The sequence below is a fragment of the Canis lupus genome, chromosome 17 (assembly GCF_003254725.2).
Source record: "Canis lupus dingo isolate Sandy chromosome 17, ASM325472v2, whole genome shotgun sequence".
Lineage (NCBI taxonomy): Eukaryota > Metazoa > Chordata > Mammalia > Carnivora > Canidae > Canis > Canis lupus.
In genome coordinates this window covers 695,756-722,989 of record NC_064259.1, presented here as the reverse complement: position 1 = coordinate 722,989, position 27,234 = coordinate 695,756, and the positions used below count along the sequence as shown (strand labels likewise).

General features: G+C 57.4%; 1 protein-coding gene across 1 annotated transcript in view; it reads right to left on the bottom strand.

The window, feature by feature from the left end:
• Nucleotides 1-27,234, bottom strand: part of SNTG2 (syntrophin gamma 2) — an 85,557-nt gene that overhangs the window by 41,163 nt on the left and 17,160 nt on the right. Inside the window, exons 9-10 of the mRNA XM_049096046.1 lie at nucleotides 22,472-22,563; nucleotides 2,091-2,218 (exon numbers count right to left, since the gene is read on the bottom strand). Coding sequence (XP_048952003.1) covers nucleotides 2,091-2,218; nucleotides 22,472-22,563 — 220 coding nt within the window. The remainder of the gene's footprint in view (nucleotides 1-2,090; nucleotides 2,219-22,471; nucleotides 22,564-27,234) is intronic.

The following is a 27,234-nucleotide window of genomic DNA, read 5'->3' as shown; positions in this document are numbered from 1 at the left end:
GGCTCCTCCTGCCTCCACCTTCTCCCCCCGCCCCCGAGCACACAGCCCACCCAGGTCCAGGTCCTGGAGTCCCGAACCGGCCTCCTTTCCGGGTCCAGGCAGAAGCACGAGCAAGCCCAGACCAGGCCCATCGCCACAGGCGGGTCGGGTCTTCCCTTCCCGAGACACAGCACGGCGGCCGGCCAGCGGGAGCTCGGGGACACTCAATGGCCCTAGTTTCCCGGGAGCCCTGCGGTCACGGGCAGCGGTAGGTGGAGATCCAAAGCCGCTGCCCGGCCCGTCGGGCTCCGAACAAACCAGCTCCAACCGAGCAGCAGGTCCTAAGAAAACTGCACACGGGCATCTTTTAGGAGGGATCTGTGGCCACGGGAACCTTGACGGCTCGTTACACACGACGTCTGTACTGACCTGCCTACCTGTTGTCGTCATCTACCTGCAGACCATGTTCCTGCGCATCCTTCGTCTGTCGCCGCTCTCTATCCATCAATCTCTCCTCTATCGATCCATCCATCGTCTATCTCCAACATCCGTCGCCTCCACCTCCACGGTCTATCACTGTCTTACTCGCCACCTACCTGGGTATCTACCGTGGAGCTCTGGTCTCTGTCCCCGTGTGTCCCCAGCCTCTGTACCGTCATCTCTCACCTCTCACCTAGTACTGACCATCGGTCGTCTCTATCCAGGTTTCCCTTTACCTCTTCCCACCCTCCTAACTTTTCATGGCTGCTGACCTTTTCCAAAGACGGCCACACATTTAACACTCGACCCTACAGTTGGGGTTCATGCTATGGTGTCACAAGCACCTTTCACAAATGTGCACACTCACTTTAAAACACTGTGTAACTAATGTCGGTTATTACTGAGAATCGATTATAACCATCGGAAGCCTTATCAGACACACTTTCCCTTTCCCTGAAGAGAACCCAGGCCTCCCCTCTCCTCCACCTGACACCCGAGCACACACGAAGGCACACACAGCAGGTGCATATGCACACAGGTGTGCACACGGGCACACAGGCAGGCGTGTACACAGACAGGTGCGCACAGGGGCACATGCTCAGGCAGGTGTGCACAGGCATGTGCACACAGGCACACGCTCGGGCAGGCATGTACACACACAGGTGTGCACATGGGCATATGCTCAAGTAGGTGTGTACACACACAGGTGCGCAAGGGGCACACGTTCAGGCAGGCATGTACACACACAGGTGCACACGGGCACATAAGCAGGTGTGTACACACAGGTGCACATGCGGGCACAACCTCAGGCAGGTGTGTATACACAGGTGCAAACACAGGCACACACTCAGGCAGGTGTGTAAACAGAGGTGTACACCCAGGCACACGCTCAGGCAGGCATGTACACACACAGGTGTGCACACGGACACACGCTCAGGCAGGCATGTACACACGTGGGCATGCACGCACATTTTATCAAAGCCAATGCTCAATCTCAAAACAGCGAACTCTTCGGTTGCTGACACGCACGGCCCATGCGGTTCTCTGCACGCCCGTCTTACGACAGGAAGGACGTTCCGCAGGGGCTTCCCTGCCGGCCTTTCCAGGGGCCCCGGCAGCACAGCTACTCATTTGTCACCCTTCCGGGCAAGACAGCAAATGCTCTCCTTCCACAAAACACACCCCTCACACACACAGGCTTGAAACGGATTAATTAACCTCGCTCCAAGTGCCGCGGGCATCACGCAACGCGGATGCTGGCCTAGCCTCTCGCTTCACTGGTGTCGACGAAGAGGCCCACAGGGTGTAAATGACTTTTCGGGAACCGTCTGCAGCTTGGACTAGAATGCGGTCTTATTTCCAGTCGAGTCCTGTGGACACTCACAAGTGGACATACGATTCCTTGTAATCGCTACGTTTGAGCAGAGCTAACGAGAGACACGTCAGCCCTTGACACAACCACTGCTCCTAGGAAAGCAGCTGCTGCTCGGATCACCGCCTGGCTTCCATTCCATTCATCCATCTGCCTGGACACGACCGCGGTCGGACGCTCGGGGCCCTCAGGGGCTCCTACGGACCGGCCAGTGGACGGGGTTCGTGAGCTTTCGCCCTTTTGGACCCGGGTCACACACCTTAACGTTTCCGCTCCAGCCTTGTGCCTTGAGATTCGAGCCATAGACAGAGGAACGGACAGCGTGTCTAGCCAGCGCTTCTCGTATTTTGGTTCGTTAGCTACGGGCGAGGAGGGTGACGATGGAGCCTGTGCAGAATAAGGAGAACCAACAGTGACAGAGTCAGTGAGGCGGCACCGGCTGCAGGCCCAACACCGCGCCCCAGAAAACTCAGATCAGGTACATTTCAACTGTTACGGAATCGTGTGATAATTTCCTCAAAGATCTTGGAAGAAACAGATGCGCTTCCATGAGCATTTAAACTGTTTTCTTAAACTACGGCACAAAAGAGAGAAAGGTCAAAGGGGAACTGATGGGGAGAGACTTCAGCTGGCGAGTGCTGAGTCCAGGGGGCCGGGGGACCCCCACTTCCAGCGTCACAGAAGAGTGACTCTGGGCCCGAGACAGAGATGGTGCCTTCTGGCCCTGGGCACCCCACAGAGCCTGGGACACACGGCCACAGTGTCCGTGGGTGACAGGCCGCCCTGTCCAGTGGATGTGGGCACCATGCGGGGCCGATGGGTCCAGAGAGCCGGCCGGCCACTCCTGTGCGGGGCCTGCAGACCCCAGGAGGCAGCCTGGGAAGTGTGGGACCTGTGCAAACAGGCCTGGGGCCCGACCCCACGTGGCAGGTACCCGCCAGCAGCAGAATCACAGGTGGCTCTAGGCAAGAGGACCCCGAGGTTCCCGTCTGGGTTCTGGGGGCGGGGGGGTGACAGGGACTGATCCATCTTCACTGCGGAGCCGACAGCCCGGAAGAAGAAAGCAGCCCTGGGCAGGGGCGAGGGTCACGGCAGTGCCTGACCCAGCGCAGTGGTTCCAAATGCCAACGACAGACGCCCGAGTTCCCTGCTGTTCTCTTTCACATAAGAAGCCGACCCCAGGTCTCCCTGATGCTCCACTGATAGATCAGGGGCTCTTCCGAGGTGCCCCAACGCCCCCTCCCAGACCAGGGCAGGGGACCCCGCAGAGGAGAAGGAGCCCACCAGGTGCGTCCCCACGGCGTCTGTGCCTTGCTCCTGCCCCAGGACGTCCAGCAACTCGTCCTCTGTGGTGCCACCCGGAGACCCGAGGAGGGCATCCCAGGGAAACAGAGTCAAGGGCCCAGCCCCGCAGGAAAGCCTGCACCTGTCTCTCTATGAGAACCGCACGCAGACTGAGTCCAGGTGGACCTTCTGGAGCCTCTGACCTCAGGAAGCTCGCGTGAGCAGTGTGAGCAGGTCCCCCCGAGGGAAGCTCTCCTCCTGCACAAAGCCGACCTCCTCCACTCTGATTTCTGCCCCAGACCTCAGCCTGGTAGCTTCCAGAAGCATTGAGGGTGTTCCCACCTGCGGAACTGAAGCGCCAGGGGCCGCACCAGTCAGCACTTTGCCACCAACACGCCGGGCACTGCCGGCGACCGTGGGAGACCCCGACCGTGGGAGACCCCGACCTCGGGAGGGGAACGCAAAGCAGGCCCTCCTCCGTTTCCTTTATGCTGCGGCCAAGTTGCCAAGGGGCTAAGGAAGAGCAGGCCGCTGTGGCACGCTTGCGTGAGACTGACCATGTCGCAGGGCCTTCCCAGGAGCAGCCTCGGTGACCATGAGGTGGACTCTGGCCCGGCTGGGGCCACGGAGCTGTGGTGCGTGGCCCATGGGGCAGCGGCCGGGAAGGGGACACCGTGTCAGGGTGGGCGGGCACATCCCCTCTGCCGGGAGTCCCCATGGTGACGCATTCACACACCTTCCCTGTTTCCCCAAAATGCCACAGGATGGAGACTCAAGCAAAACCAAGAACTTTTAAGACAAGATTTATACAATTTGGGGAAATGAATAAATGCAGATGAGAGAAGAAACCTCCAAATCTGTCACCACAGAGTGAGAGGTAGCACGCTGCGCGTCACCTCTTCTCTGCAGGCACACACGCACGGCCACACGCACAGCCACACACACGCACGCCCACACACATGCACGGCCACATGCATGCAGGGACACATGCACGCACGGGCACATGCACGCAAGGGCACACATGAGGCTGACGACCACCACCGCAGGCCACATGCTCCGAGCACAGGAGAGACAGGACCGCACCCTCGAAGTCCAGGAAATACAAAACCCAAACAGAGAAGGACATCGGTCCAAACCTCATCATCCACCCGTGTATTTCCCGACGCTCCTTCCCCCATTCTCTAAAACCTAGTTAGGGTCCTACCACACGTAGCCATCACCAAGGGTGGTACCAAAGGAACCTTTATGGGTCATAGTTGACACAAAGCGGGACTTGAAGACCGACCTCTGCTCCCGGAGGCAGAGCACCTTCTGTTTAACAGAAACTCTGCTTCTGGAGCGTGACAGGATGTGACCTGTTTATTCCCTGCGTGGGGAGAACCTCCTCTTGCTCAGTAACTCCCTTGGAATCGTGTCTATATTTAAATATCAGTTAGCGATTATTAGCATTTGATGGAAGAGAACACAGGTTCACACGCTTTACGGGATTCCCTGACACGACTGAAGCTCCAGCCGGGAAGCAGAGTAAGGGCTGGGCAGAGAGGCTGATGGCCTGTCAGGAACGCGCACCGCCCGAGGACAGGACGGAGAACGCTGCCGAGTCGAGCCCCCGCAGAGGCTGCTGCCTGTCAGCCGCAATCCCTAATCTGCCTGAGCACGGGAGCTGAGCACGGGAGGGCGCATCTCCAGGCTCTGCTGCACCACCCCGCCAACACCAGCCCTCGCCTCTGTGATACGCCTGAACACGTATGTACATCATTATTATTATTTTTTAACGGTTCTATTTATTCAGGAGACACACACACACAGAGGCAGAGACACAGGCAGAGGGAGGAGCAGGCTCCATGCAGGGAGCCCAACGCGGGACTCGATCCCTGGTCTCCAGGATCACGCCCTGGGCCGAAGGCAGCACCACCGCTGAGTCATCCAGGCTGCCCTAAGTCATTATTTTTTAACAAAAGAAAATATTAGTTGCTTTAATACTTTACAGAAGATTTGAAAGCAACTTTTTAGGTATTGCTGTCACATTTCTACATTGGATGGCTCTGGACTCTGCAACTCATCCTTTTATTTTATTTTATTTTATTTTTTTTTATTTTTATTTTTTCATCCTTTTATTTTTAACTGACTCCACTGAGGCACATACTTCCCACCACGGCACGTGCTGATGGACTCGTGCAGTTTGAGTTCTGACCAGCAGATAGGCCACAAGCCACCAGAGTCTGTGGGAGACGGGATAGCTCCACCCCCTCCGTACGACCCCTGCCCCTCCGCACCCCCACCCCCAGCAGCAGACGCTCACTGTGCCTGTTTGCAGGCAATCCTGCCCTCCAGCCCAGGCCGTCACCCATCTGACGTCTGTCAAATCAGGTACGGTGGTTTGTATTATTTTTGTTTTTTGTTTTGTTTTATTTATGATAGTCACACACATATACACACACACACACACACACACACACAGAGGGAGGCAGAGACACAGGCAGAGGGAGAAGCAGGCTCCATGCACCGGGAGCCCGATGTGGGATTCGATCCCGGGTCTCCAGGATCGCGCCCTGGGCCAAAGGCAGGTGCCAAACCGCTGCGCCCTTGGGGATCCCAGGTACGGTGGTTTGGCTTCTAGAACGTCTACAAATAGAGCCCTGCAGGAGGTGTGCACACTTGGCTCCATCCAGCAGGAAGTCTGAGATGCACTCACCGATCACGCATCGTCATCAGGGAGCGGTACTCTGTTGTTTGCATGCACCTGCTGAGGGAGACCCGGCTGCTCCCCGCAGGAGGACGTTATGAACACATCCCCGTGCTGTCAGGTGCGTCTGGGGTCTGAAAGCTGTGCCAGGCTTGCATGGCTGAGTAAAACCTCACTTGCCCAGGACATATTATCCCTCTGACCTTCTCGTATGTCACATCCACATTCACGAGGGCTGTTGTCTGTGACGTTCATTACTCATCACGTCATTGGAAGGTTCCGGCCTCAGTATTATCCTGGCCTAGCAGAGTGAGTGGGATGCGTGTCATCCTCCTCTCTCCTCTGGACGACTTTGTGAAGGTCACAGATTATTCCTTTGATGGAATTCACCAATTCCAGAATTGTTGTGTTTATCATTCTCAACAGCCCACGGGAGCCCCGTATGGGATCTCGGTGAATGCTCCGTGCTTGCCCTACGGGGTTTGGGTGTCATTCCCTCTGAAAGTCAAGTCAGGTTCCGGTTGGTGGCGTCTTTTATTGTCCTTACTGATGTTCTGTCTACATGTCCTACCAACTTCTGCACAAAAAGTACTAAAATCTCCAAATATGATGATGGGTTTGTCTAATTTTCATTTCTGCCAGTGTTGGGTTCATGTGTCTGGACGCTTTGTTATCAGGTGCAAGCCATATTTAGAATTGTAATGTTTTCCTGATGAATTGATACTTTAATCACAATGAAATGTTCCTCTTTTTTTTGTACACTCCTTGTCTTGGAGACTTTGCCAGTCTATTTCTATTAACAAAGCCACCTTTTATGGTTACTTTTTTATAAGATATACATTTTCCATTCTTAATCCCCACCTGTCTGTACCTTTATATCTAAATAATATTTTCAGTAGTAAGCAGAACTGGGTCTTTCTAATTCAATCTGATAATTTCTATGTTTTATTTGGAATATTTGATTCATGTACATTTAATGTAATTCTCATGTCACTCGGTTTAATCACATACGGTTAGTACTTGTTCCTCTTGGACTTTTTCTACTTTGTTGAGCATATTTGTCTTTGTGGGGATTAATTAACTTTTCCATTTTTATTCAATTTTATTTTTTTCAATTTAATTCTCTTTTCAATTTTATTCTTTTTTTTTTTATCTCCCTATTGGCTATAGGGATAGTAATACCCATCCTGAATTTATCAGTGTTGACTCTGAGTCAATACTGCATCACTTCACACCTTGTATCTGATACACCCGCCTTCCCACAGCTCACTTCACAAAGAAAAGAACTTCATAACAGAGCAGCTCATGTGCTTGGTATTTACCTTTGGTGCTATTTTTTTTTTTAAGATTTATTTATTTGAGAGAGAGAGTGTGCACATGAGCAGGGGGAAGGGAAGAGGGAGAGGAAGGGAGAGAGTCTTGGAGTGTGGAGTGTGGAGCCCAATGCAGGGCTGGCTCATGAGCGGCGATCATGCACATATTTACCATTTACGGTGCTCCTTACTCCTTCCTGTATATGCACGTCTCCATCTGGCATCCTGTCCTTTCGTCTGGAAGGCCATCTCCTAGGATTTACTCTAGTGCAGCTCTGCTGGTGACATTTTCTTAAGTTTGAAAGAATATTTTCCCCTGCATGTAAAAATCCTTAGTGAATATTCATTTACATCATTGTTCCTGGGTAGGAAATACCTTGTTAAATCTGGCTGCTGCCTGAACTCCCTCCTCCTCTTTGGTTTTCATCAGTTTGATGGGGACATACCTGCAGATGGCTTCCTTCACGTGCATCCAGCTGGTGTTCATTCCCATTCTCCTTCTGGACTCTTCTGCTTGACGTGGCCACACGTCACTGGTGCTCATTCGTCTGTCAGTCTTTTTCTCTGTTCTGAGGTTGGCAACTTTTCCTTTTGTCTGCCAGTCTCCTGACCAGCTCTCCTGCCATCTTCAATCCGTGGGAAGCCAGCATAGTGGATGTTTTGTTCCGGTTGTTGCACTTCCAGTTCTATGATTATGATTTATTTTCTGAAATTTCAGTTTCTTCACTGAGAATCTCTATGTGGTCAATCATTAAGACCATGTTTTCCTCTGAGGCCTTATACATATCTGAAGTGCCGCGTTAGGACCTTTGTCTACCAAACTCGACATCTTAACATGGGGTCTGTTTCTACTGGTTATATTTTTCTTAGTTTCCTATCACTTTTTCTTGTTTCTTTGCATCACTAGTGATTTCTGATTGCGTACTGGACATTGTCAATGACAAGGTAGTGACTGTGGATTCTATTTTCTGCCTGTGGGTTTTTGTTCAACAGATGGCTCCCTTAACCATAATCACCTTAAACGTAGGTTTTTTTTTTTTTTTTTTTTTTTTTTTTTTTTTAACTATCTTGGGGTGGGTTTGTGGACAACGAAGGTGTTTACCAAACCTCTGTAACTTTAAGCCATTCAGCCTCCGATGCGGTCTCACCTGTAGGGGTTTCCAAAGCTTGGTTTTTGGCTTAGTCAAAGCAGTTTTATGGTGACCTTCATGCCCGCAGTGTTGCTCTTCTGGATTCTGGGAGTTAACGGTTTCTCCATGCTGGCTGGGGTGGAGTTGCAATGTTACCAGCACTGCTGACCTCGGGTATCTCTGTCAGAGCCTTTCCTGAGGGGCACTGAAAAGTGACTGTTGGCTTCACGGCCCGTCTTCAGTCTTCCTTGTAAGGAAGACCAGGTCATTCAGACTGTGTTAGATTTTTTTTTTTAAGATTTATTTATTTATTTATTTATTTATTTATTTATTTATTTATTCAGAGAGAGCCAAAGAGAGGCAGAGACACAGGCAGAGAGAGAAGCAGGCTCCATGCAGGGAGCCCGACGTGGGACTCGATCCCAGGTCTCTAGGATCACACCCCGGGCTGCAGGCGGCGCTAAACCGCTGCGCCACTGGGGCTGCCCTGCGTTAGGTTTCTAATAAAATTAGTGCTTTTAGAGGTGAAATGGATTAGAACAAAATGTGTCAGACTTTCGTAAACACTTCTTTTTTTGTGTGTGGAAAACAAGATGCACCTCACCTACACTCCTAAAAAATGGAAAAACAAAATAAAGAAACCAGGAGTGGATTTGCTTTTATTTTTTTCAGAAATAGTGAATAAAAATTACATTCACCCCAAGAAGAGTAATTCACCATTTCTACATTTCCAGTAAAAAGGAATTATAATTTTTATCTAGTACTCATACAAAACTATAAAATTAAAACAGTTCTAATATAATTAAATGTAATTTTGGTAGAAATCTATTAGAGGCAGAAAGATTTTTGTTGAAACTCTGAGTGTGGCGGGGAGCACTGTGGGCACCGTGTCCATGGCAGCTGCTGGCCGTAGGCGAGGGCGAGGATGCCCAGGTCTCCCTCTGTGGTTCTCTCCTGCTTCCCCAGTGGCACAGGGCCGCCCACGGAGGCCTGGCCCCGCCACCACCCCCGCCTGTGAGTGGCTGCTGGTGCCCTCGCCCTGATGGCTGCCCCATCCGCTGGGCGCATCCCTCATCCCCTGCCTCCCCGTGACACCAGAGGTCCCTGCAAGGCCTTGAGGCCTGCAGCAGGTGGTCACGTGTGCTCCGAGGGTGGCGGTGGTGACAGTGGCACGAGCTTCCCCACGGCAGGTGCTTCCTCCTGCAACAGCTCAAACACAGCTCACAGCTCTGGTCTCTTATGCTCGTTACCAGGTCCCCGACACGGAAGGATGGGGGACGCCGACCTCAGACGTGGCTGTTGCGTGCACAGTCGTCCCAGGGACAGCACGTGTGAGGTCATCAGATACAGGGCCGGGCGCTGAGCGGGGGGCCCAGGCAAAGCCAGGCGTCCAGTGGTCCGAAGACACAGGTCGTGCCGATGCTGCAGCGGAGCTCAGACCCGCACACGCCCAAGCGCAGCCTGCGAGGAAGCACTCGTCAGCGAGAACTCACTACTCGATCCTTCAGGGCCTGAATTTAAATCAGTAAATTTAATCAGTAAAAAACCTGAGGTATTTACACACTCGGGGAACCTGTGGACAAGACGTATATGGGCCGTCCTCCGTCCGTCCTGACGTCTGTCCACGGTCTCAGGTCCCAGGTGAGCACAGCTGCCGGCGGACAAACCAGAGCAGAGCAACCAGTTAGTGCAGCACCAGGAGGCCCAAATCCAAGGACCTTGCAGGCCTGGGCGCCTGCATCTCGGCATTGCCCCTGAGGCCCCGGACACCTGCCGCTGCCGTCGTGTTTTTCTGGAGCAACTCAGCCTGATGGTAAACACGTACATGCATCAGATAAACACACTTAGTATAACGTACTGTAAATAAAGGAGGAACGGATGCTGAGTTACGGGGCCAGCTACACGTAAATGTCTATTCCACACGAATATATCCTTTAATGAGCTGCTGTTTAACCATCCCAGCCCTGGCTCCGACCCGGCTACGTATTTTTGCTGCTCGCTGCTCGGGGCCGGGAGGACCCGCGACGCTCCCTCTACGAATCTCTAGTAGAGTTACTGTTGCTGCCTCTGGGCCCCCGGGAAGGGTGACGTGCAAGGCAGGTGGTGGCTGCGGCACAGACGCGACAGCCTGTCCCTGAGATCGGCCCCACACCCGCCCAGCACCCGTGTGCACTCCACTCCCCGCAGCTCATCTGTCATGGACGTTGGGCTTGTCGGCCGGGCTTATCTCCGTGACATTACGGATGCCACCTTGGGGGTGCACACACGTCGCTGCTCCGTTTACATTTCTGTTTAGGGTCTGGCAGCGTGGGGAAGGGACCTGAGTGCCGTCCGTGGGAGCGGCCCGGCTCCCGCACACCCCATGCCTCGCACGGTCGGGCGTCCGCCGTCATCCCCAGAATGGAGAAGTCTCACAGCCCACGCCTGCTGCCACGCTGACTTCAGACCATGGTATCTTTCAGGGAAGAAAGGCAGCAACACCTACTGATGACACACCTGGCCTATTACCCAGGCAGGTTTCCTTCACACCTCTGGCTTCCTGTCATTCAAACACGGATCCACACCCACGAGGCAGTGGAAAGTGGGGAGCACGGGCCTGATGACATCTCGCAGCCCAGCTGGTGCCAGGCGCCTCCTCTGGGAATAATGCATGGGTGCTGGGCTGGTGGGGGGCTGTAGGGGCTGTGGGGGCTGTGGGGGGCATGTGAAGGGTTGTGGGGGGTTGTAGGGGCTGTGGGGGGCATGTGGGGGCTGTGGGGACTTGTGGGAGTTGTGGGGGCTGTGGGGCCGTGGGGGGCATGTGGGGGCTGTGGGGGCTGTGGGGACTTGTGGAGGCATGTGGGGGCTGTGGGGGCATGTGGAGGGTTGTGGGGGGCATGTGGAGGGTTGTGGGGCTATGGGGGCCATGTGGGGGGCATGTAGGGGCTGTGGGGGCATGTGAGGGCTGTGGGGACTTGTGGGGGGCATGTGGGGGCTGTGGGGCTGTGGGGGCATATGGGGGCATGTGAAGGGTTGTGGGGGGCATGTGGGGGGTATGTGGGGACATGTAGGGGCTGTGGGGGGTTGGAGGTCTGGGGGGCTGGCAGCAGGTACTTGCCCCCATGGCAGCCACCCCCCCAGCTCCCAGGAGACTGGGTGATCAGTCAGAGAGCAGCCCCCCACGGCCCAGGCCGTGCCCCCGCCCACAGACGCAGGGAGGGAGCGGGGCCGGGCCTTGGGCTCCAGGGGCGCACGCAGTCCCCCCACCCCCTACGGGCCCCCCTGCCCAGGTGCGGCTCAGAGCACGTGGCAGAGCATCCTGCGGAGACCGGCCGTTCTTCGTTTGCAGATCAACACTTTCCCAGGAAACAGTGTTAAACACGGGACACGCAGGACGTCACGGAGAACTTGCCAGAATCTTGCCAGAATCTTGGGACCACCTTGGGGGAGAACGGCTCCCACATGCACCATCCACGGGACCCCGGGCACGTTCACTGGCAAAGTGGGGCTTCCCTGAAGCTCATGCAGCTGCACCTTTGAGCTGCAGCGTCTGGTCCAGGGAGGCACCAAGGGAGGAACCGCATCGCGCCCCGGGGCACAGACGCTGGGCTGCCAGCTGTGAGCCTGCGTCCACGGTCCTGGGCTCGGCATCCACGGCGGGCTCGTGGGGTGCTGGTCTGTCCTCCAGCTCCCAGGGACCAGGGAGGGGGCTTCGCGGGCACCTGCCACCGCCGGGGCCAGGGTGGGTGCACCTGCTGGGCCTCTGTCCTCAGGAGCGCAGGGCACGGGCTGTAAGCAGCTCGACAGGAGGGCCGGGCACGTCGCGGGGGCGCTTTGTGGGCATCCTCAGCTTCGTCTCTTCCGGCGAGGCTCTCCCGGCCGTCCCCGTCCTCCTCGAGCTCCGCGTGTCCCCGCTGAGCGTCCCCGCCGAGTGTCCCTGCCAGCCCGGGGCACCTGCCGCAGGAGCCAGCAGCGAGCCCATCACGGCTGCGGGGGAACCGGCCGCACGCCAGCCTCCGGGGACCGGTCCCAGCAAACGCAGCAGCTTCTCTCGAGCCGCGTCCGCTGGGTCCACAAAGGGGTGATTGTTTGATCAAGTGTGTTTCCCCCCAAAATAATATTTCTCATGTGTTTTCTCTCCAAAAAGCAACTTTTAAAGGCTCAAGTAGCCATCAAATATGAATTATTATTGAGGGAAAATGTTCATTCTGATCTTTTTCTGCAGCTAAATTAAGACATACGTCTCGGGGACGAACAGCAAGTGCCGCACAGCATGGTCTTGGCGTTTCTTAGGAAATATGTAAAAAATTTTTCTATTTAAATTTGGCATATTTTGAGTGGAAACGTTTAGACTGATATTCTAAAATATAAATATTAATTTTGTGAAGACAACCAGCTAAATTACTCGCATCGTAAAAGTTTTCAAATATCACAGCAATACAATTATTAAAAGCAAACGAACTTTCCTGACAATAGATTGTTGCCATATGCTGCAAACTGAAATCATTATCATCATGACAAGATTAAAAATGTCTTACAAAAAAAAAAACAAAAAACAAAAAGAACAAAAAAAAATGTCTTACAAAACATGAATAATGGAGAGAAAACAGGACCTGACTCTTCCTAGACTCTCCATGGCGTCTGGAAGCCAGCGGGGCTCGGCCGTTACCCAATCTATTTAAGATAAGGATCAATGAGACACTGAAGCACGTGATGAAAAGGACAGGGCGAGGGACAAATGTCATTTTTAGAGAAATACGACATTGCTGGGTAGGCTCGGGGGCTTCCAAGGGGGGCCAAGCCCCAGCGCAACCCTAACCCATGCAGTGCCGCCCCGAGGTGGCAAAGCCTCGTCCCACAGTAGCTGGTCACCCGCAGCCCGGCTTCGCGTGGAGGTGACATGAAGAAAGTGCATGAGAGACAGTCGCTCCTCGTGTACAAGAGGATGAGCCGGCATTCTGCGACTTAGTAACAACGAGGAAAACCAAACCCAACTCAAAAAGGGGTCCGTGAGCTGCTCCTCTGTGTGGCTCCACCCTGCGTCCAGCATCCACCCCCGACGGCCGTGCGAGCCCTAACCCCGGCGGGCTGTCGCCGCGCGTGGTCCCCGCTGACACCGCGGGAGGGCTGGTCCCCCTGGCGAGCCTGGCTTCCCAAGACCCGGCTTCCTGGCTCCAGAGCGGGGCTGTGGGGTTGGCCCGCGTCCCCAGGCGGTCCCGGTTACCCAACGCAGAGCCCCGGAGCCAGACGGTGCATTCGGGTTCCAATGCAAGCACGCGGCAGCTGCGTTTCCACGGTCAACGAATTCACCTCTTGGTGCCAGGTTTTACCCGTTTCTGCTCAAGGAGGTGGTGACGTAAACGCACAGCGTGCAGGGGATGGCGGCCGTGGAACACCTGCTCTGCCCACTGCGGTCCTTGCCGCCAGCGTCGCCATCCCCGTGACGTGGGTCCTTGCGTCCAGGGAACCTCATCCCCTGCACTCTCCCCTCTACGGGTGGCCCCAGAGCACGCGGCCCAGGCCCTGTGCACAACTGTGCTCCCACGGTGTACAGTCATTAAAAGATCCCGGTAACATTCACCGTAAGGCGCCGATGGCTCTCGTCCCGCGCCGCATGGGCGCCACTTCAGCATCGCCCTGGGCCTGGGCGGTCGGCTGGCGCGGGTCTTCCTGAAGCACTCGCCACGCGCGCTCGGCACACGGCCTGCCCTAAGCTCTGGGGGCGGGGGCGCCGGGCCGAGGACGACACCCAGGGCGGCGCTCCAGAAATACCGCGCCCGGCGCCCGGCGAGGTCGCCCCGGGAGCCCACGGCCACAGCCGCCCGGCGGCCCGTGTTCCCCGCGCCCACTGCAGGATCCCCCGATGTGAGGACTCGCGAGACCCCCGGCTCGGGCTGCTCCACGAGGGCCCGACACACAGCTTCTGGGGCGGCTTCAGTCCAGCTCCGGGGACACCTGTCCCGAGCAACTCGTTTATTTTTATCCAGATTTCCTGGCGCAGGGCAGGCAGCTGTTCACCCTCGGCCAAATCAGCCTCACGTTTTACGGTGATTGAGTCATCGACTTAAAGGTCTGTCGCGTCTTTTCTCCTCCCAGCAGCTGCACCAGTTGTCACGTCCTGCTCAACACACACCAACGCCTAATCCTAGGTCCATGTCACACGTGACGTAAAGCGACTCAGGGGCACGGCAGCCGGGGCTCCCGCGGGCCCTCTCCAGGCGGCCAGCAGCCTGCGTTCGGCGGCTTCCGTGAGCACGAGGAGCCAACTCTGGGGGCCCCCTCGAAGAAGAACGCAAAGCGGAGGCACCCACGAGGGCAGCCCCCGGCACCAAAGCCGCTACCGAACCCACTCCCGACAAACCTCCCCGCGCCGCAGCCCAGAGCCGCGGTCATGCGCCACCAGCCCACGCGGCAGGGAGCCCGACGGAGGGACGCCGCTCCGGCCGTGAAGACACGGCCAGCGCCCTGCCGGCCTCACGGGACCACGGACCCCAAGCCCCCCGTTCCTTGGTCATTCTTCTCTTGTGCCCTCTTACCTCCAATTCTGGTTGTTATAACTTATTTTTAGGATGTTTGTTTTAAACAGAAAAAGAGGGATCCCTGGGTGGCGCAGCGGTTTGGCGCCTGCCTTTGGCCCAGGGCGTGATCCTGGAGACCCGGGATCGAATCCCACATCAGGCTCCCGGTGCATGGAGCCTGCTTCTCCCTCTGCCTATGTCTCTGCCTCTCTCTCTCTGTGACTATCATAAATAAATAAAAAAATTAAAAAAAAATAAAAAAAAATAAAAAAAAAATAAACAGAAAAAGATTTCCTGGGCACCCGGGTGGCTCCACGGTTTAGCGCCGCCTTCAGCCCAGGGCGTGCCCCCAGGGTCCCGGGATCGAATCCCATGTCAGGCTCCCCGCATGGAGCCTGCTTCTCCCTCTGCCCGTGTCTCTGCCTCTCTCTCTGAGTCTCTCTTGAATAAATAAATAAAATCTTTAAAAAAAAATTTCCTTCCTTCTGACACTGTTTTATCTAAACAGTCTATGCTAGCGGCCAGTGACTCCAGTCGGATTTCACTCCTGCCGCCTATTGTTCTCTCGAATTTTACTGAGATGTGATTGACACATGACACTGTGCCGGCGTAAGGTGTACCCAGGAAGAGTTTGTGTTTCAGTTCTTCTCTGCCGATGAGAGCTTTAGAGATCCGCGGTCTGGCAGGTACGCAGCAGAGCACTGCTGACCGGGTCGCCCCACTGGCCTCACGGGTCTGCACTCCGACCAGCAGCTCCCGAGCCCCCCTTCTCCGCATCCCCCCAACAGCTGCTGCTTGTCCAGCCACTGACGGGTGTGAGGTGGCGTCTCCCTGAGGACGCGGCACGTTGAGCATCTCCCCGCGTGTTGTCGGCCACCCGTGTGCCTTCTGTGAGACGCATCTATTTAGCTCCTCTATCAGATTTTTAATCAAACTAATGTTTTTTTCCCCCCTTTAGCTATATGTGTTCTTTGTAAATTCTGACTATTAACCCCTTACAGCTCACATGCTTTCTCCTTCTCGTTGATGGTTTCCTCCGTGTGCAGAAGACTCCGTGGGGGGGGGGGGCGCAGAGGGGCGATCTCCAGCTGACTCCGTGCTGAGCTCACAGCTTCATGCGGGGACTCGATCTCAAGACCCTGAGACCATGACCTGAGCCAACATCAAGAGTCAGACGCTCAACCGACTCCGCCACCCGGACATCCCCATGCGGGGTTAGTTCCACTTGTTTATTTTTCCTTTTGTTGTCTTTGCATTTGGGGTCAAACCTCAAAAAATCATCACCAAGAGCAATACCAAGGCACTTATACCCTACATTTTCTTCTAAGAGGTTTATGGTTTGGGGTCTTAGATTGAAGCCTTTCCTCCATTTGAGTTATTTCTGTGCACGCTCTAAGAACGTGGTCCCCGTTCACTCTTTGGCAAGTTGCTGACCAGTTTTCCCAGCATTATTATTGAAGAGAATCTTTTCCACATTGTATATTCTTGGCTCCTTTGCAATAAACCGACTGACCATATAAGCCAAGGTTTACTTCTGGACTCTACATCACCCTACTGATCTGTGTGTCTGTTTTTATGTCAATGCCACACTGTTTTGATTCCTACAACTTTGTAATGCAGCTTGAAAGCAGAGCGCGCGATGCCTCCAGCTTTGTTCTTTTTTCAAGAGCGCTCTGGCTCTTCTTGGCGTCATGCAAACTTTAGCATCGTTGGTTCTAACTCTGTGGAAAATGCTATTGGGATTTTGAAAGGGATTTCTCTGAATCTGTAGATAGCTTTGGGCAGAATGGACATTTTAAGGATATCAATTCTTCTAATCCATGATCATAAATCGTCTTTTCATTTATTTGCGTCTCCTTCAGGTTTTCATTGATGTCTTAGAGTTTTCAGTGTACAGCTCTTTCATCTCCTTGGTTAAATTTATTCCTAGGTATTTTATTCTTTGTGATGCAATTTCATTATTCTTATTTTTTTAGAGATTTTATTTATTTATGCATGAGAGACGCAGAGAGAGGCAGAGACACAGACAGAGGGAGAAGCAGGCTCCATGCAGGGAGCCCGACGCGGGACTCGATCCCGGGACCTGGGGTCATGCCCTGGGCCGAAGGCAGACGCTCAACCCAGTCCCCCAGGTCTGTGTCGTTCACACTATGTTCCGCAGCCCACATCTCTGCTCCTTCAGCTGCTAGCACTTCACACAGACGACGTTTCTGTAGCTCCACATACATATTTCTGTCTTTAATCTCCAGCTGCCCTTCCGAGGTCACTTTAATCTCTCTTCCTGAAATGCGCTCCTTGGAAATTCTGTTGGTGGAAGTCGGCTGGTGACAGTCTCTCAGCTTCTCTTCGTGTCGCCAAGTCTCCATCTCTACCTTGTCCTGGAGAGACGGCCTTGGGAGGAGCAGGACAGATCAACAGTACTTCTGTCCCCATCGCTCTGACAACATTACCGGACGGTTCTCTGTCTTCCTCTGTTACCATCGTGAAACCTGCTGTCAATGAAACTGTCAATTTTCGTAAGTGTTTTCTCTCGTTGGTTTTAAGATTGATTTTTTTTTTTTTTTTGGCAACAAAGGTGAGAGTATGTGATTCCATCTGAAATTCAAAAAACTCAGGCAACATTAACCTATGTTGACCGAGGTCAAGGTAGCGGTGACCTTTCCTTGTGGGGCGGGGGACTCGGAGTCTGATGTGCGACAAGTGTAATGGAATTTCCTGAGCTGCGGCTTCCGAGCTGCATACTTCCCTGTAAGCGCCTCCTGCTTTAATCAAACGGTCAAATATTCATTCATTCATTCATTCATTCATTCATTCATTCATTCATTATCTCCACCTGGGAGCCCATCTGTTCTCTCATGAAAACATTTCCTTCATTGTCTCTGTATTTATTTACTATTCATTAAGCAGCTTACTGGTTTAATTATTTTATTATTCTGCTCTTTTTTTTGGAAATATGGACCAATTTTTGCCTGTTCTCTCATAATTTCTATAAAATTTTGTTTTACGTATTCATATATTTTTTCCTGTATGTTTCTTGAATCATTTCGTTCTTTGCAATACCCCAGTTTCCTAAAGCTTTTTTTTTTTTTTTTTTTTTGGAAATTTGGAGCTTAGAAAATCAGGTATTTGCTATCAGGTTTCTTTTCCTTAATTGCAGGTTTGGTAAGGTTTCCTCACGAGGGGCAGGACTCAGACCAGTGTTACTCTGCATCCACCAGTGCAGCCGGAGGCAGGCAAGCATCTGGTCGCTCGGGGCCCGGGGGGTCAGGTGCACACCCGAGAACTCAAGTGGGAGCACAGGGCGGAAGCACCAGGTCCCGCTCAGGACCTCAGAGACCTTCCTGGGCAGGAAAGCATCAAGGTGCGTGCTGTGGCCTCCCTGACGCCCAGGTGACCACTGCCCGGTACCAAGGGGCCAGCGGGCTCACAGGGGAGTGGGAGGTCACGGGGAAGCGTAGAAACAAATTCTGCAATTTTCAACCTAAATAGATGAGGGCAATGTGCCCGAGACCTTGTTGTGGTGAATAATATTTATCCCGGGAGGATTTCTGATAGAGAGACAGCAAAGATGAAGTCAAAACTGTAAACCACGTGAGGCACACGCAGCTGCGGGGAGGGAGCACGAGAGCCGACCTCGGGTTGCAGGGGGCGGGGGGTCACGTCTGGGGGCCGAGGGCGCTAAACACACAGAGAAGCGGTCAAGGCCACACAGGGACGCGCCCAGCAACCGTGGACAGGAGCGTGTGTCCCGTGAGGCCGGGCCACCTCCACCCGAGAGGCTCCAGACGCAGCGGGGTCAGTGGGGTCCATCGTGGGGCCGGAAGTCCAGCCCCAAGGGATCCTGAGGTCACAGCCCTGCTCTGAGCAGACTCCGTCCCCCGCTCGGCCGGCCCCAGGCCCAGGAGAGGGAAAGGGATCGGAGCAATCCTGAAAACGGCGCAGTCGGAAATGCGCCACATCCTGAGTCTGAGGATGATTCCAACTCTTCTTTCCACGAAACACAGCACAGGGTGGAGTCTGTTCCTTCTGAGACCGCAGATACCGTGATTCCAGCACGATCTCTGCCGTTGGACACAATCCGCTGCTGAGCACGGGGGACGATGACAGCGCCCAGCCGCACGTGGACGAGGAGGCCTGATGGCTCCGAACGTACAACTAGCCGCCGCCAGATCATTCGTGGGATTATTGTTTCCATCCTGAAAACCGGGTGGGCAGTCTTTAAAAAGTTTATAGCACCCGGAGTCTTGATATCTTTTAAAAAATGACTAGTTTTTGACTCTGAGATTCAGATTCTCTGTAACTTGTTTTGAACAACTCGGACGTTTTGTCTGAAGGTGGACTGTCCGGTGAATTCAAGAGGATTTATAAGCTCTGCGTCCCTCGTCCCCCTGCCGTGGTAAGGGTGAGGAGGACGGCCGAGGACACGCACCCATAGCACCCGCCCGTCACCGTGCCTGCACCAGCGAGAGTTTCGTGTGCACGGAGCCCAAGAACACGGACGGCCTGAGGCCGTGAGCAGGTGCCGGGGGCCGCGGGAGGGCCTCCCCGCCCCGTGTGCTCCTTTCCCGAGTGTGCCCCCCGCCCCCACAGGCCGTGTCCCCTTTCCCGAGTGACTGCTGGTGTGTCCCACGCCGTGCACATACTCTCTCCTTTAGGAGGAATCACATTATCGTGACGGTTTTAAAGAAAACAGCCTTCAGCAGACGGTTCAACCAGGACGCTGGACAGAGCTGGACATCCCAGGAACCGGCCTACGAGATGCTCGGGCAGCAAAGGGAACCGTGGAGAGGCGAGGCTCCGCGACAGAGGGGCGCTGGGCAGGCGGTCGGAGCCCCACTTGGGGATGGCGGGAGGCCCGTGAGGGTGCACAGAGGATGGAGACCGAGGACGCACACTCGGGGAGCACAAGGTGCTGAAGACAAGGAATCCGGTCACCGGGCTGGAAGCTGCCCCGGGAGACACCCCTGTACCCGCAGCCACATGGAGAGAGCTTCCCGGCGTCGACGCCAGAAACCACAGACACGGAAACACGCCCACGTTTAGAGACAGTCACTTGTTGTCAAACAGCTGGACACAGACTTGCCGCCCACAGGCCGTGGCTTCCAGCAGAGTCGGTGAGGAGACGGGACGCCGATTCCGTGAGAGCATCAGGCACAGCAGGTCGGGGTAGAGGACGGGCGGCCGTAAACCTCCCCACGTAGAGCGACGTTTGCGGGGCGAGGGGCCTCAGCCCGCACAGCGGGGGCAGCGGGGACGGCGGAGTCACCGGGTCCCGCATCCTCCTGGAAGGGGCTCAAGTCGCCGTGGGTCTCTAAGCCGTAAACAAAGCAGCCCCAGCGCACAGCCTCAAGGGCAGGCTCTAAAGGAATGGAAAGCAAGTATCCACATTTCAAACGTGCAGAGGACAATTTTAGAAGAAAGACGCATGAAAAATTTAAGCAAAATAATTTAAAATCAAGAAGAAGATGATGTAGCAAAATGGGACCAATAAAACCTCAAAGTCCGCGATCGGGGACAAAAGCCAGAGCACAGGTCAGCCATCCCCACACCCTGATGAGGCGTCAGACTGTGCCGCGAGAAGCAAGAGCGCGCAAGGGTGCAAACGGAGAGAAAGGATTACGGGGTCAGCATGAGAAGAAACGGCTGGTGTGTGGACCCGTGGAGCCAAGAGGTGGGAGGATGAGCAATCTGTTGTCAGGATTCAAAAAGGATAAACATAAACCCTACGGAAAAATATTAAAGATGCCCGAAGTTTCTTCCGCAACAGGAAAGAGGACGTGCCCTGTCGGCCTAAACTTTGTGCGGTCACAAGAACGATCCCCAGAGTCCCGCGGAACCCGACCAGAGCTTTTAAAAATTCACACGAAAACAGGGGAGAGAGAGGATGGGAGCCATAGAGGGGAGGATGAATTACAGACACGTAGGGATTAAGAGCAGAACCGGCTTAGGGACGCGGACGGCGCACACTGGGGTCAGCGGTGAACCCGCCGTCAGGACGCGTGGCCGAGGATGCAGGTGGCACCATGGTCCCTGAGGAAACAGGTCACCAGTGGTTCCCAAAAAACTGAATCTGACCCCCACTTTTCCCACGTTTTACAAAAATGAGACCTGAAGGGGAAAGCAAACGGGAAGTATTTAGAGGCAAATACAAGCAAATCTCTTTTACGGGCAAAGGCAAGAGAAGCTTCCCTAAGTCCACGAGATGGAGACGCAGGTGCGTTCAGCGACGCTGAAATCAACGGCTATTTACAGAAAAATTGTGCAAGGACAACAAAAACGCTAGCTGTAAACTGAGGATCGGCGACCTGGAGCCCAGGGTATCGGCTCCCAGCATCCGCGCGGAATCCCGACGGGTCAGAAAGGAAGACACGGGCAGCCTCGAGTCTACGCACAAGCGCGTGGCCAGAGCTTCACCGAACAGGCAAAGGCGAATGCAGAGGAGAAAGCACACGGCCCCGCGCTGGCGGCGGGAATGGAAACAAATCCTCGCGACACACCTGTATTTGCAAACATTAAACCCAAAAGGTCTGTAGCAGCACGAAGCCGCAGGCCAGCGGGGACTCCCGGGTGCACACGCACCTGCTCGCCTCTGCACACGCGGCGCCGCTGCTTTGGGAGCCCAGCCCCGGTGTCTGCAGCAGGGGCCTGGCGGGGGGTGGCTGCAGCCGTACCTCAGCACCGAGTGATGGAAAACCCAGAGAACAAGCTGCGTGTTCGCTGCTGATCAATAATCGATAAATAAACAGCAGCACATCCACAGAGTTAGATGCCGTGTTGCAACCGGCAGACACAGGACACCCGGCCCCTACACGACACGCATGGGCCCTAAAAACAGGCCCGTAACTAGAGGCACAAACCGAGCAGCCTCTAACAGAGTGATGTTTTATAAGCCTGAAAATAAAACAAAACGGCCTATTTTCAGGGACGTCCACACACCGATGACGCGATCCTTGACCAAGGAGAAGGCAGCTCTGGACTCAGGACGCCGCTAATTTCTGGGCGCGCCAGATAACGGTACGGGGCCTGGCACCCATATCATTGACTTGAGCTCCTGGGCTCTGGTTTTTAGTATTTTAGTGTTTTGCTTCAAAACTCACAAAGACGCTAACGCAATTTTTAAATATCAAGAGCTACCTTAAAAGATTAAAATGAAAAGGGTGCAATTTTAGGAACGTGTCCTCAGGCCCTCCCCGCAGGCCCAGCGGCCGGGCGTTTGAGGAGAGCAGCCGCTCTGTTTCCCCCAGACCAGCTTGAGGCCGCTCACAGGATCCGGGTCTGCGTGCCCTGGAGGGAGGCTGTGGGGCTGCAGGCGCCGCGGGGAGCGGGGAGGGCTCTGGGCCTGCGGGAGGCGGCACCGCGGGGGCCCAGCCATCGGGGTGGGGAGGAGACTGGGGCAGGAGGACGTGCTCCGCCTGCACGGGGCGTCCTACTGGCTCAGGGCCCCTGCCGAGGGTGAGTGAAGCCCGTCCTGCGCCCTCTCAAGGGAGCCTGGCCGTGCTCTGAGCCCTGGGTCAGCAGCCGGGGGAGGGGGGGGGCTCGTGGCCCATGGGGCCGGCCTGGGGTTGGCCTCGGAGCACGGCCTCGCGGGGCCCGAGCATCACGCCTGATGTCCGCACGGCGCAGGGGCGGCCTCCACCCTGCCCCGTGCACCCTCCTCGGTCCCCGCGAGCCCCGGGGCGTGTGGGCTGGCCGCGCTCCCGCTCAGAGGGGGTGAGAGGAGCCGCGCTTACTGTGCTGCTGGGGTCGCCGTTGAGGTGCAGGCCACTGTCAAACAGGGGGGAGCAGGCCCCGCTGCCGTGGTCGCCGGCCGGCCCCGGGGACCCTGGAAACAAGCAGAGACGGTCACTCAGAGGAGCGCAGGCACCGACCCCGGCCCGGAGCACGTGAGGTTCCCGCGGCCCCCGCCGACTCCCGGACAGGCGGTGCCACCAACGCCCGCCCTCCCGGCCCCCGGCCCGCAGCGTCCCCTCCGTCTGGCCTCACGCAGAAAGTGGACGACCGGCCACCTCACCGGTCCGCGCGCCAGGGTGCAGAGCCTGCGCCCGCCTGGGCCGGGGGGCCTGTCCACTCCGGCCTGGGGACCTCAGCGCCCGTACTTCCCGCCACTACGGTCGTGTCGGCTAATGTAGACGCTAGTCCTGACTTTCTGTCCTTAATTTTCGAATTACTGATTTGTTTGACGTTTTCTGCTAATCCTGCCACGGCAACTCGCGTTAGTGGAAGACCCATGACGAATCAGGTAGGTCTTCAATGCGCAGAAACCCCGTGACCGGCCGGGAGCAGAGGTCGGGGGCCGGGAACGCCTGCACCTCACCCGCCGTCAGCAGGTAACCGCTGGGACCTATGGGCTCCTCCGCCACGCGCCCGTCGCCCCCGCTGAATGGAGACCGCGCCGCCGGGGAGCCTGGACACGATGCATCCCATCGGGCGCAGACACCAAGCTGCCCGCGGGGAAGCTCAACGGGCCCTACAGATTCGTGTAGGGGCTTATTTTGAGAGGGGGGAGGGGGGAGGGGAGAGGGGGGTGGAGAATGGGGGATGGGGGATGGGGTGGGGGAGGAGGGAACCCCAAGCAGGATCCACACCCCGTGCAGAGCCAGCACGGGCTCCACCTCATGACCCCGAGATCGTGACCTGAGCTGAAACCAAGGGTCAGAAGCTTCCCCAACTGAGTCCCCCGGACGCCCCGACACGTCCGTTTCTCCTGCCCCTTGCGTCCTGGCCATGCTGCACCCAAATCTGCCCGCCCGTGGCTTTGGGGTCCCCGCCCCTCAGGGCCGCGGCGTGAGGTGGCCCCGGGCAGGGACAGAAAGGGCGCCTGCGCCGGTCACACCATCGTCGACGTCCCCATAACTTCCCGGGAACCAGGCTGGAAGCCCCGAGAGTGTTTTATTTGCTTCCTCAAAATACGAGGCTCTGCCCCAGGCGCTCCAGCCAGCGCCGTCGATCCACAGAGCAAGGAAATCAGCTGGGTTCGTGCCTGTCCCAGTCCACGCGGCTCGGGCGCTCGGGGCGCTCGGGGCTCAGGCTCAGGCTCAGAGCACCCTCTCTGGGAAGGACGCCCCCGGCTCTGAACGGCTCAGCGAGACGAAGATGAAGCCACAGACCTTCACGCAACAGCGAATTTTCCAGGGAAAGGAGAAAGCTTTCCTGCCGTTCCCCACACGCGAGGATGGCTTCAAACAGAAGGCGTTCTCCGACGACCCCATCCCGACGTCTTCCGGCACCACCTGAGCACCTGTGGCCCCATCTTGGTGGTGAGGCCACGTGAAGACGAGAACTTGAGACCCCTGCCACGAGCACGAGCACCCAGGTTTGTCCCACGGGGACCTCTGTGCACCCCGCACTGACCCGGGTCCTGGCCTGGGGCCGTCTGGGTGCCTGACGGGGGATGGGGGGAGGGTACCAAGGACGCAGAGCTGCAGGATGTGTCACAGCCGGCCACCTGTGACCACGCGTGTCCCGGGAGTGTCCCCCCGGCAAGGACCTGCAGGAAGGGGAGCGCGAGCCTGAGGCCCCGGAGCCCGATTGGCACCGTCTGGGACACGTGAACTCGAGATGCCCTCGAGCTTCACCCATTTCCCTGGATCAAAACCAAGGTCCGGTGACGCCACGTGTGCAGCCCTTCCCGGCCACCGGGCTCGCTCCCCGCAGACAGAGGCTGAGCGCTGGGGCACGCGGAGCTGCAGCCACACCGACGGCCCCTAACCCGCCCCTGCCGTGGAGAGACGCACCGGCCACCCCCTCCCCCGCCCCCGCACACCCCTCTCCACACATGTGGGACGCCGCGTTCCTGCATTTACAGTGACCCGCGCAGCCCGAGATCTGGGGAGACGCGCTCGGTCCTCCTCTGCTCCCCCAGGGGTGCTCGCTGGCATCGGGCGACCCCACTGGTCCAGTACCTGACTGCACGGCACCCCCCCAGGACGGCACGGGGCGCCCCTCAGCGTCTCCACGTGGGCTCTCATCTGGCTCCCCGGGCTGGAGAGCAGTCAACGCCTCCCTAAGTCCCGTATCCTCCACGATGGCCAAGGACGGCGCCGCAGCCAAGGGATGCGGGATCGGGGGGTCCAGGCGCGGTCCCCGCTGCGGCGCAGAGCAGCTCCCGCCAGTGATGACCCGATTGCAGGGCGGGGGGGGGGGGGGGGGCGAGGCAAGGGCGAGCCTGCCCTGGCGCCACGGCCTGAGTGTGGGAGGCGCCCCGCGTGTCCCCCGCGCTCAGGGCACCAGAGTTTCCTAAGGAACCAAACCACAGCAGGAGGGACGTTTACTGAACGAGCAGAATCAGTGTCCCTGCGGCCGAGGGAGCCTGGGGGCAAGTCCATGTGCCCAGGGGCCCGGCCACAGCTGGCGCCCCTCCTCATGGCAGCCAGAGGCCTTTACAGACATGGGGACCTGGGTGTCCAGCCGACGTCACCTCGCAGGGCCGGCAGGACGCGGCCAGCGGTGCCGGGGAAGCGACGAGGCCGCTGACGGCCGGTGTTGACGCATCTCTCCACAGCGCAGCCCCCTGCCCTCTGGCCGGCAGCTCAGAGTCCCCCGACGTCCCCGGCCGGGGACACGCCCTTCAGGCCCGCGGTGGCTCCGGGTCAAGCCCCTGCTGCTGGCCTGCAGCACCGAGCATCCTTCCCCACCTGCCTCAGGTGCCTGCGGGACAGACGCCTGCGGGACAGATGCTGGGGTCGGGGGCTGGTGGAGGGACGGACACACAGGCCACGAGGGCACCGCCGTCCACGTCCACGATGCCGCACGTGTGACGTCCGTGTGCATGGCCGATACTCGGGGCCTTTCTGTTTTTCTGGAAAGACCCGGGACACCCTGGCGTCCTCGCTCACGGAGCCTGAGGCCGGAGCCCGGGCGGCGGGAGGGCCAGAGGCCGTTGTGGGACGAGCGTCTCAGAGCCACGTCGCTGTACGACATCCCAGGACTCAGAAGGACGAGGACTGACGCTTCCCCAGCCGTCGTGCTGTCGGGCGAGGAAGACGTCCCCACGTCATGCGCCCCAGCTTCCGCGCGCTTTCACCTGCCCACGCGAGTCCCCGTGCTTCACCCGAACGTCGCCTCCGTAGTGACCTGACGGGGTGTCCCCGAGGTGCGTAGGTTGAAGCTAAGTCCCCGAACACGCAGGCGCTGGTGCTGCAGAAGGCGGGGAGGTCACCTTGTAAAAGGTGCCGAGGACATGACGAGCAGGGTCCTCGCCTGACACCGTCCTGCGGGACCTGCGGCCTCCAGGACGTGACATGCTGTGGCGCGGTCACCGCAGCCCAGAGGACCAGCCGCCTGCCGCCTCCCCGCGAGCTGCTGGACGCGCCCACACGCCTCTCCCAGTCCCCGGCACCCGGCGCAGCTGCCAGGGCAGGGCTCCTGTGGCGCCCGCGTCCCCGAGGGTCGTCCTCTCCTGGGGGCTGGCGGGCAGGCTGCTGGGGAGGGACAGCCACCCGGGGAGGGCTGCGGCGCTCTGACCTTCTGTCCTCTCCCGCCCCCTCCCACTGCCCTGGGCGCCCTGTCTCAGCCCCGCAGACAGCGCTCCGACCCCAGCGCCCCCAGGGCTCGCGTCCAGCGCCCCAACCGCGACATGCCGTCCCCCAGGAAGGGGGCACACGGCCTCTCCCCCGCCCCTCTGCAGCAGCGGGAGGAAGCCCAGCTTCCCAAGAACAGAGGCCGGGGGTGCCGTCGCCCCGTTGGGGTCTGGCAGGGACACGCTGCCCGAAGCCGGTCCACTCTAGTCCTCAGGGAGGGAAGCACAGGGCCTCAGGCCTTCGACCACCGTCAAACGTGGACCCTCCTCCTGCCACAGATGCCCCAAGTGCGGAGGCTGAGCCCCAGATGGCAGGGGACGGGGCGCAGGGGGGGCTCCACGGCAGAGGATGGGGTGTGGGGTGTGGGGCTCCATGGAGGAGGGGGTGCCGGGTGGGGGGGGGCTCCATGGTGGGGGATGGGGTGCAGGGTGGGGGCGCTCCACGGAGAGGGATGGGGTGTGGGGTTGGGGGGCTCCATGGCAGGGGACGGGGTTTGGGGCAGGGGACAGGGTTCGGGGTGGGGGGTCTCCACGGTGGGGATGGGGTGCTGGGTGGGGGGCTCTATGGTCGGGGATGGGGTGTAGGAGCTCCACAGTGCGGGATGGGGTGCAGGGTGGGGGGCTCCATGGGGGACGGGGTGGAGGGTGGGGGGCTCCATGGTGGGAGAAAGGATATGGGGTGGGGGGCTCCATGGCAGGGATGCGGGTAGGGGGATGGGAGGCTCCACAGCAGGGGAGCCGCAGGAGGGAGAGAAGACCAAACACACGGGGTGGCCCTGGGCTGATCCACACACTCACTGGGTGGGAGACCTGACCGCGAGGGGATGTGACGTGACTGCGAGGGGACGAGCACGGCTACAGCCCCGTGAGCACGAAGGTGCCCAGCGCCCGGCCCGGCTGCAAAGACAGGACCCGACCCCGCTCCGCCCCAGGGGGTGACCTTACACCTGCTGTGAGGACACGGCGGCCATGTAG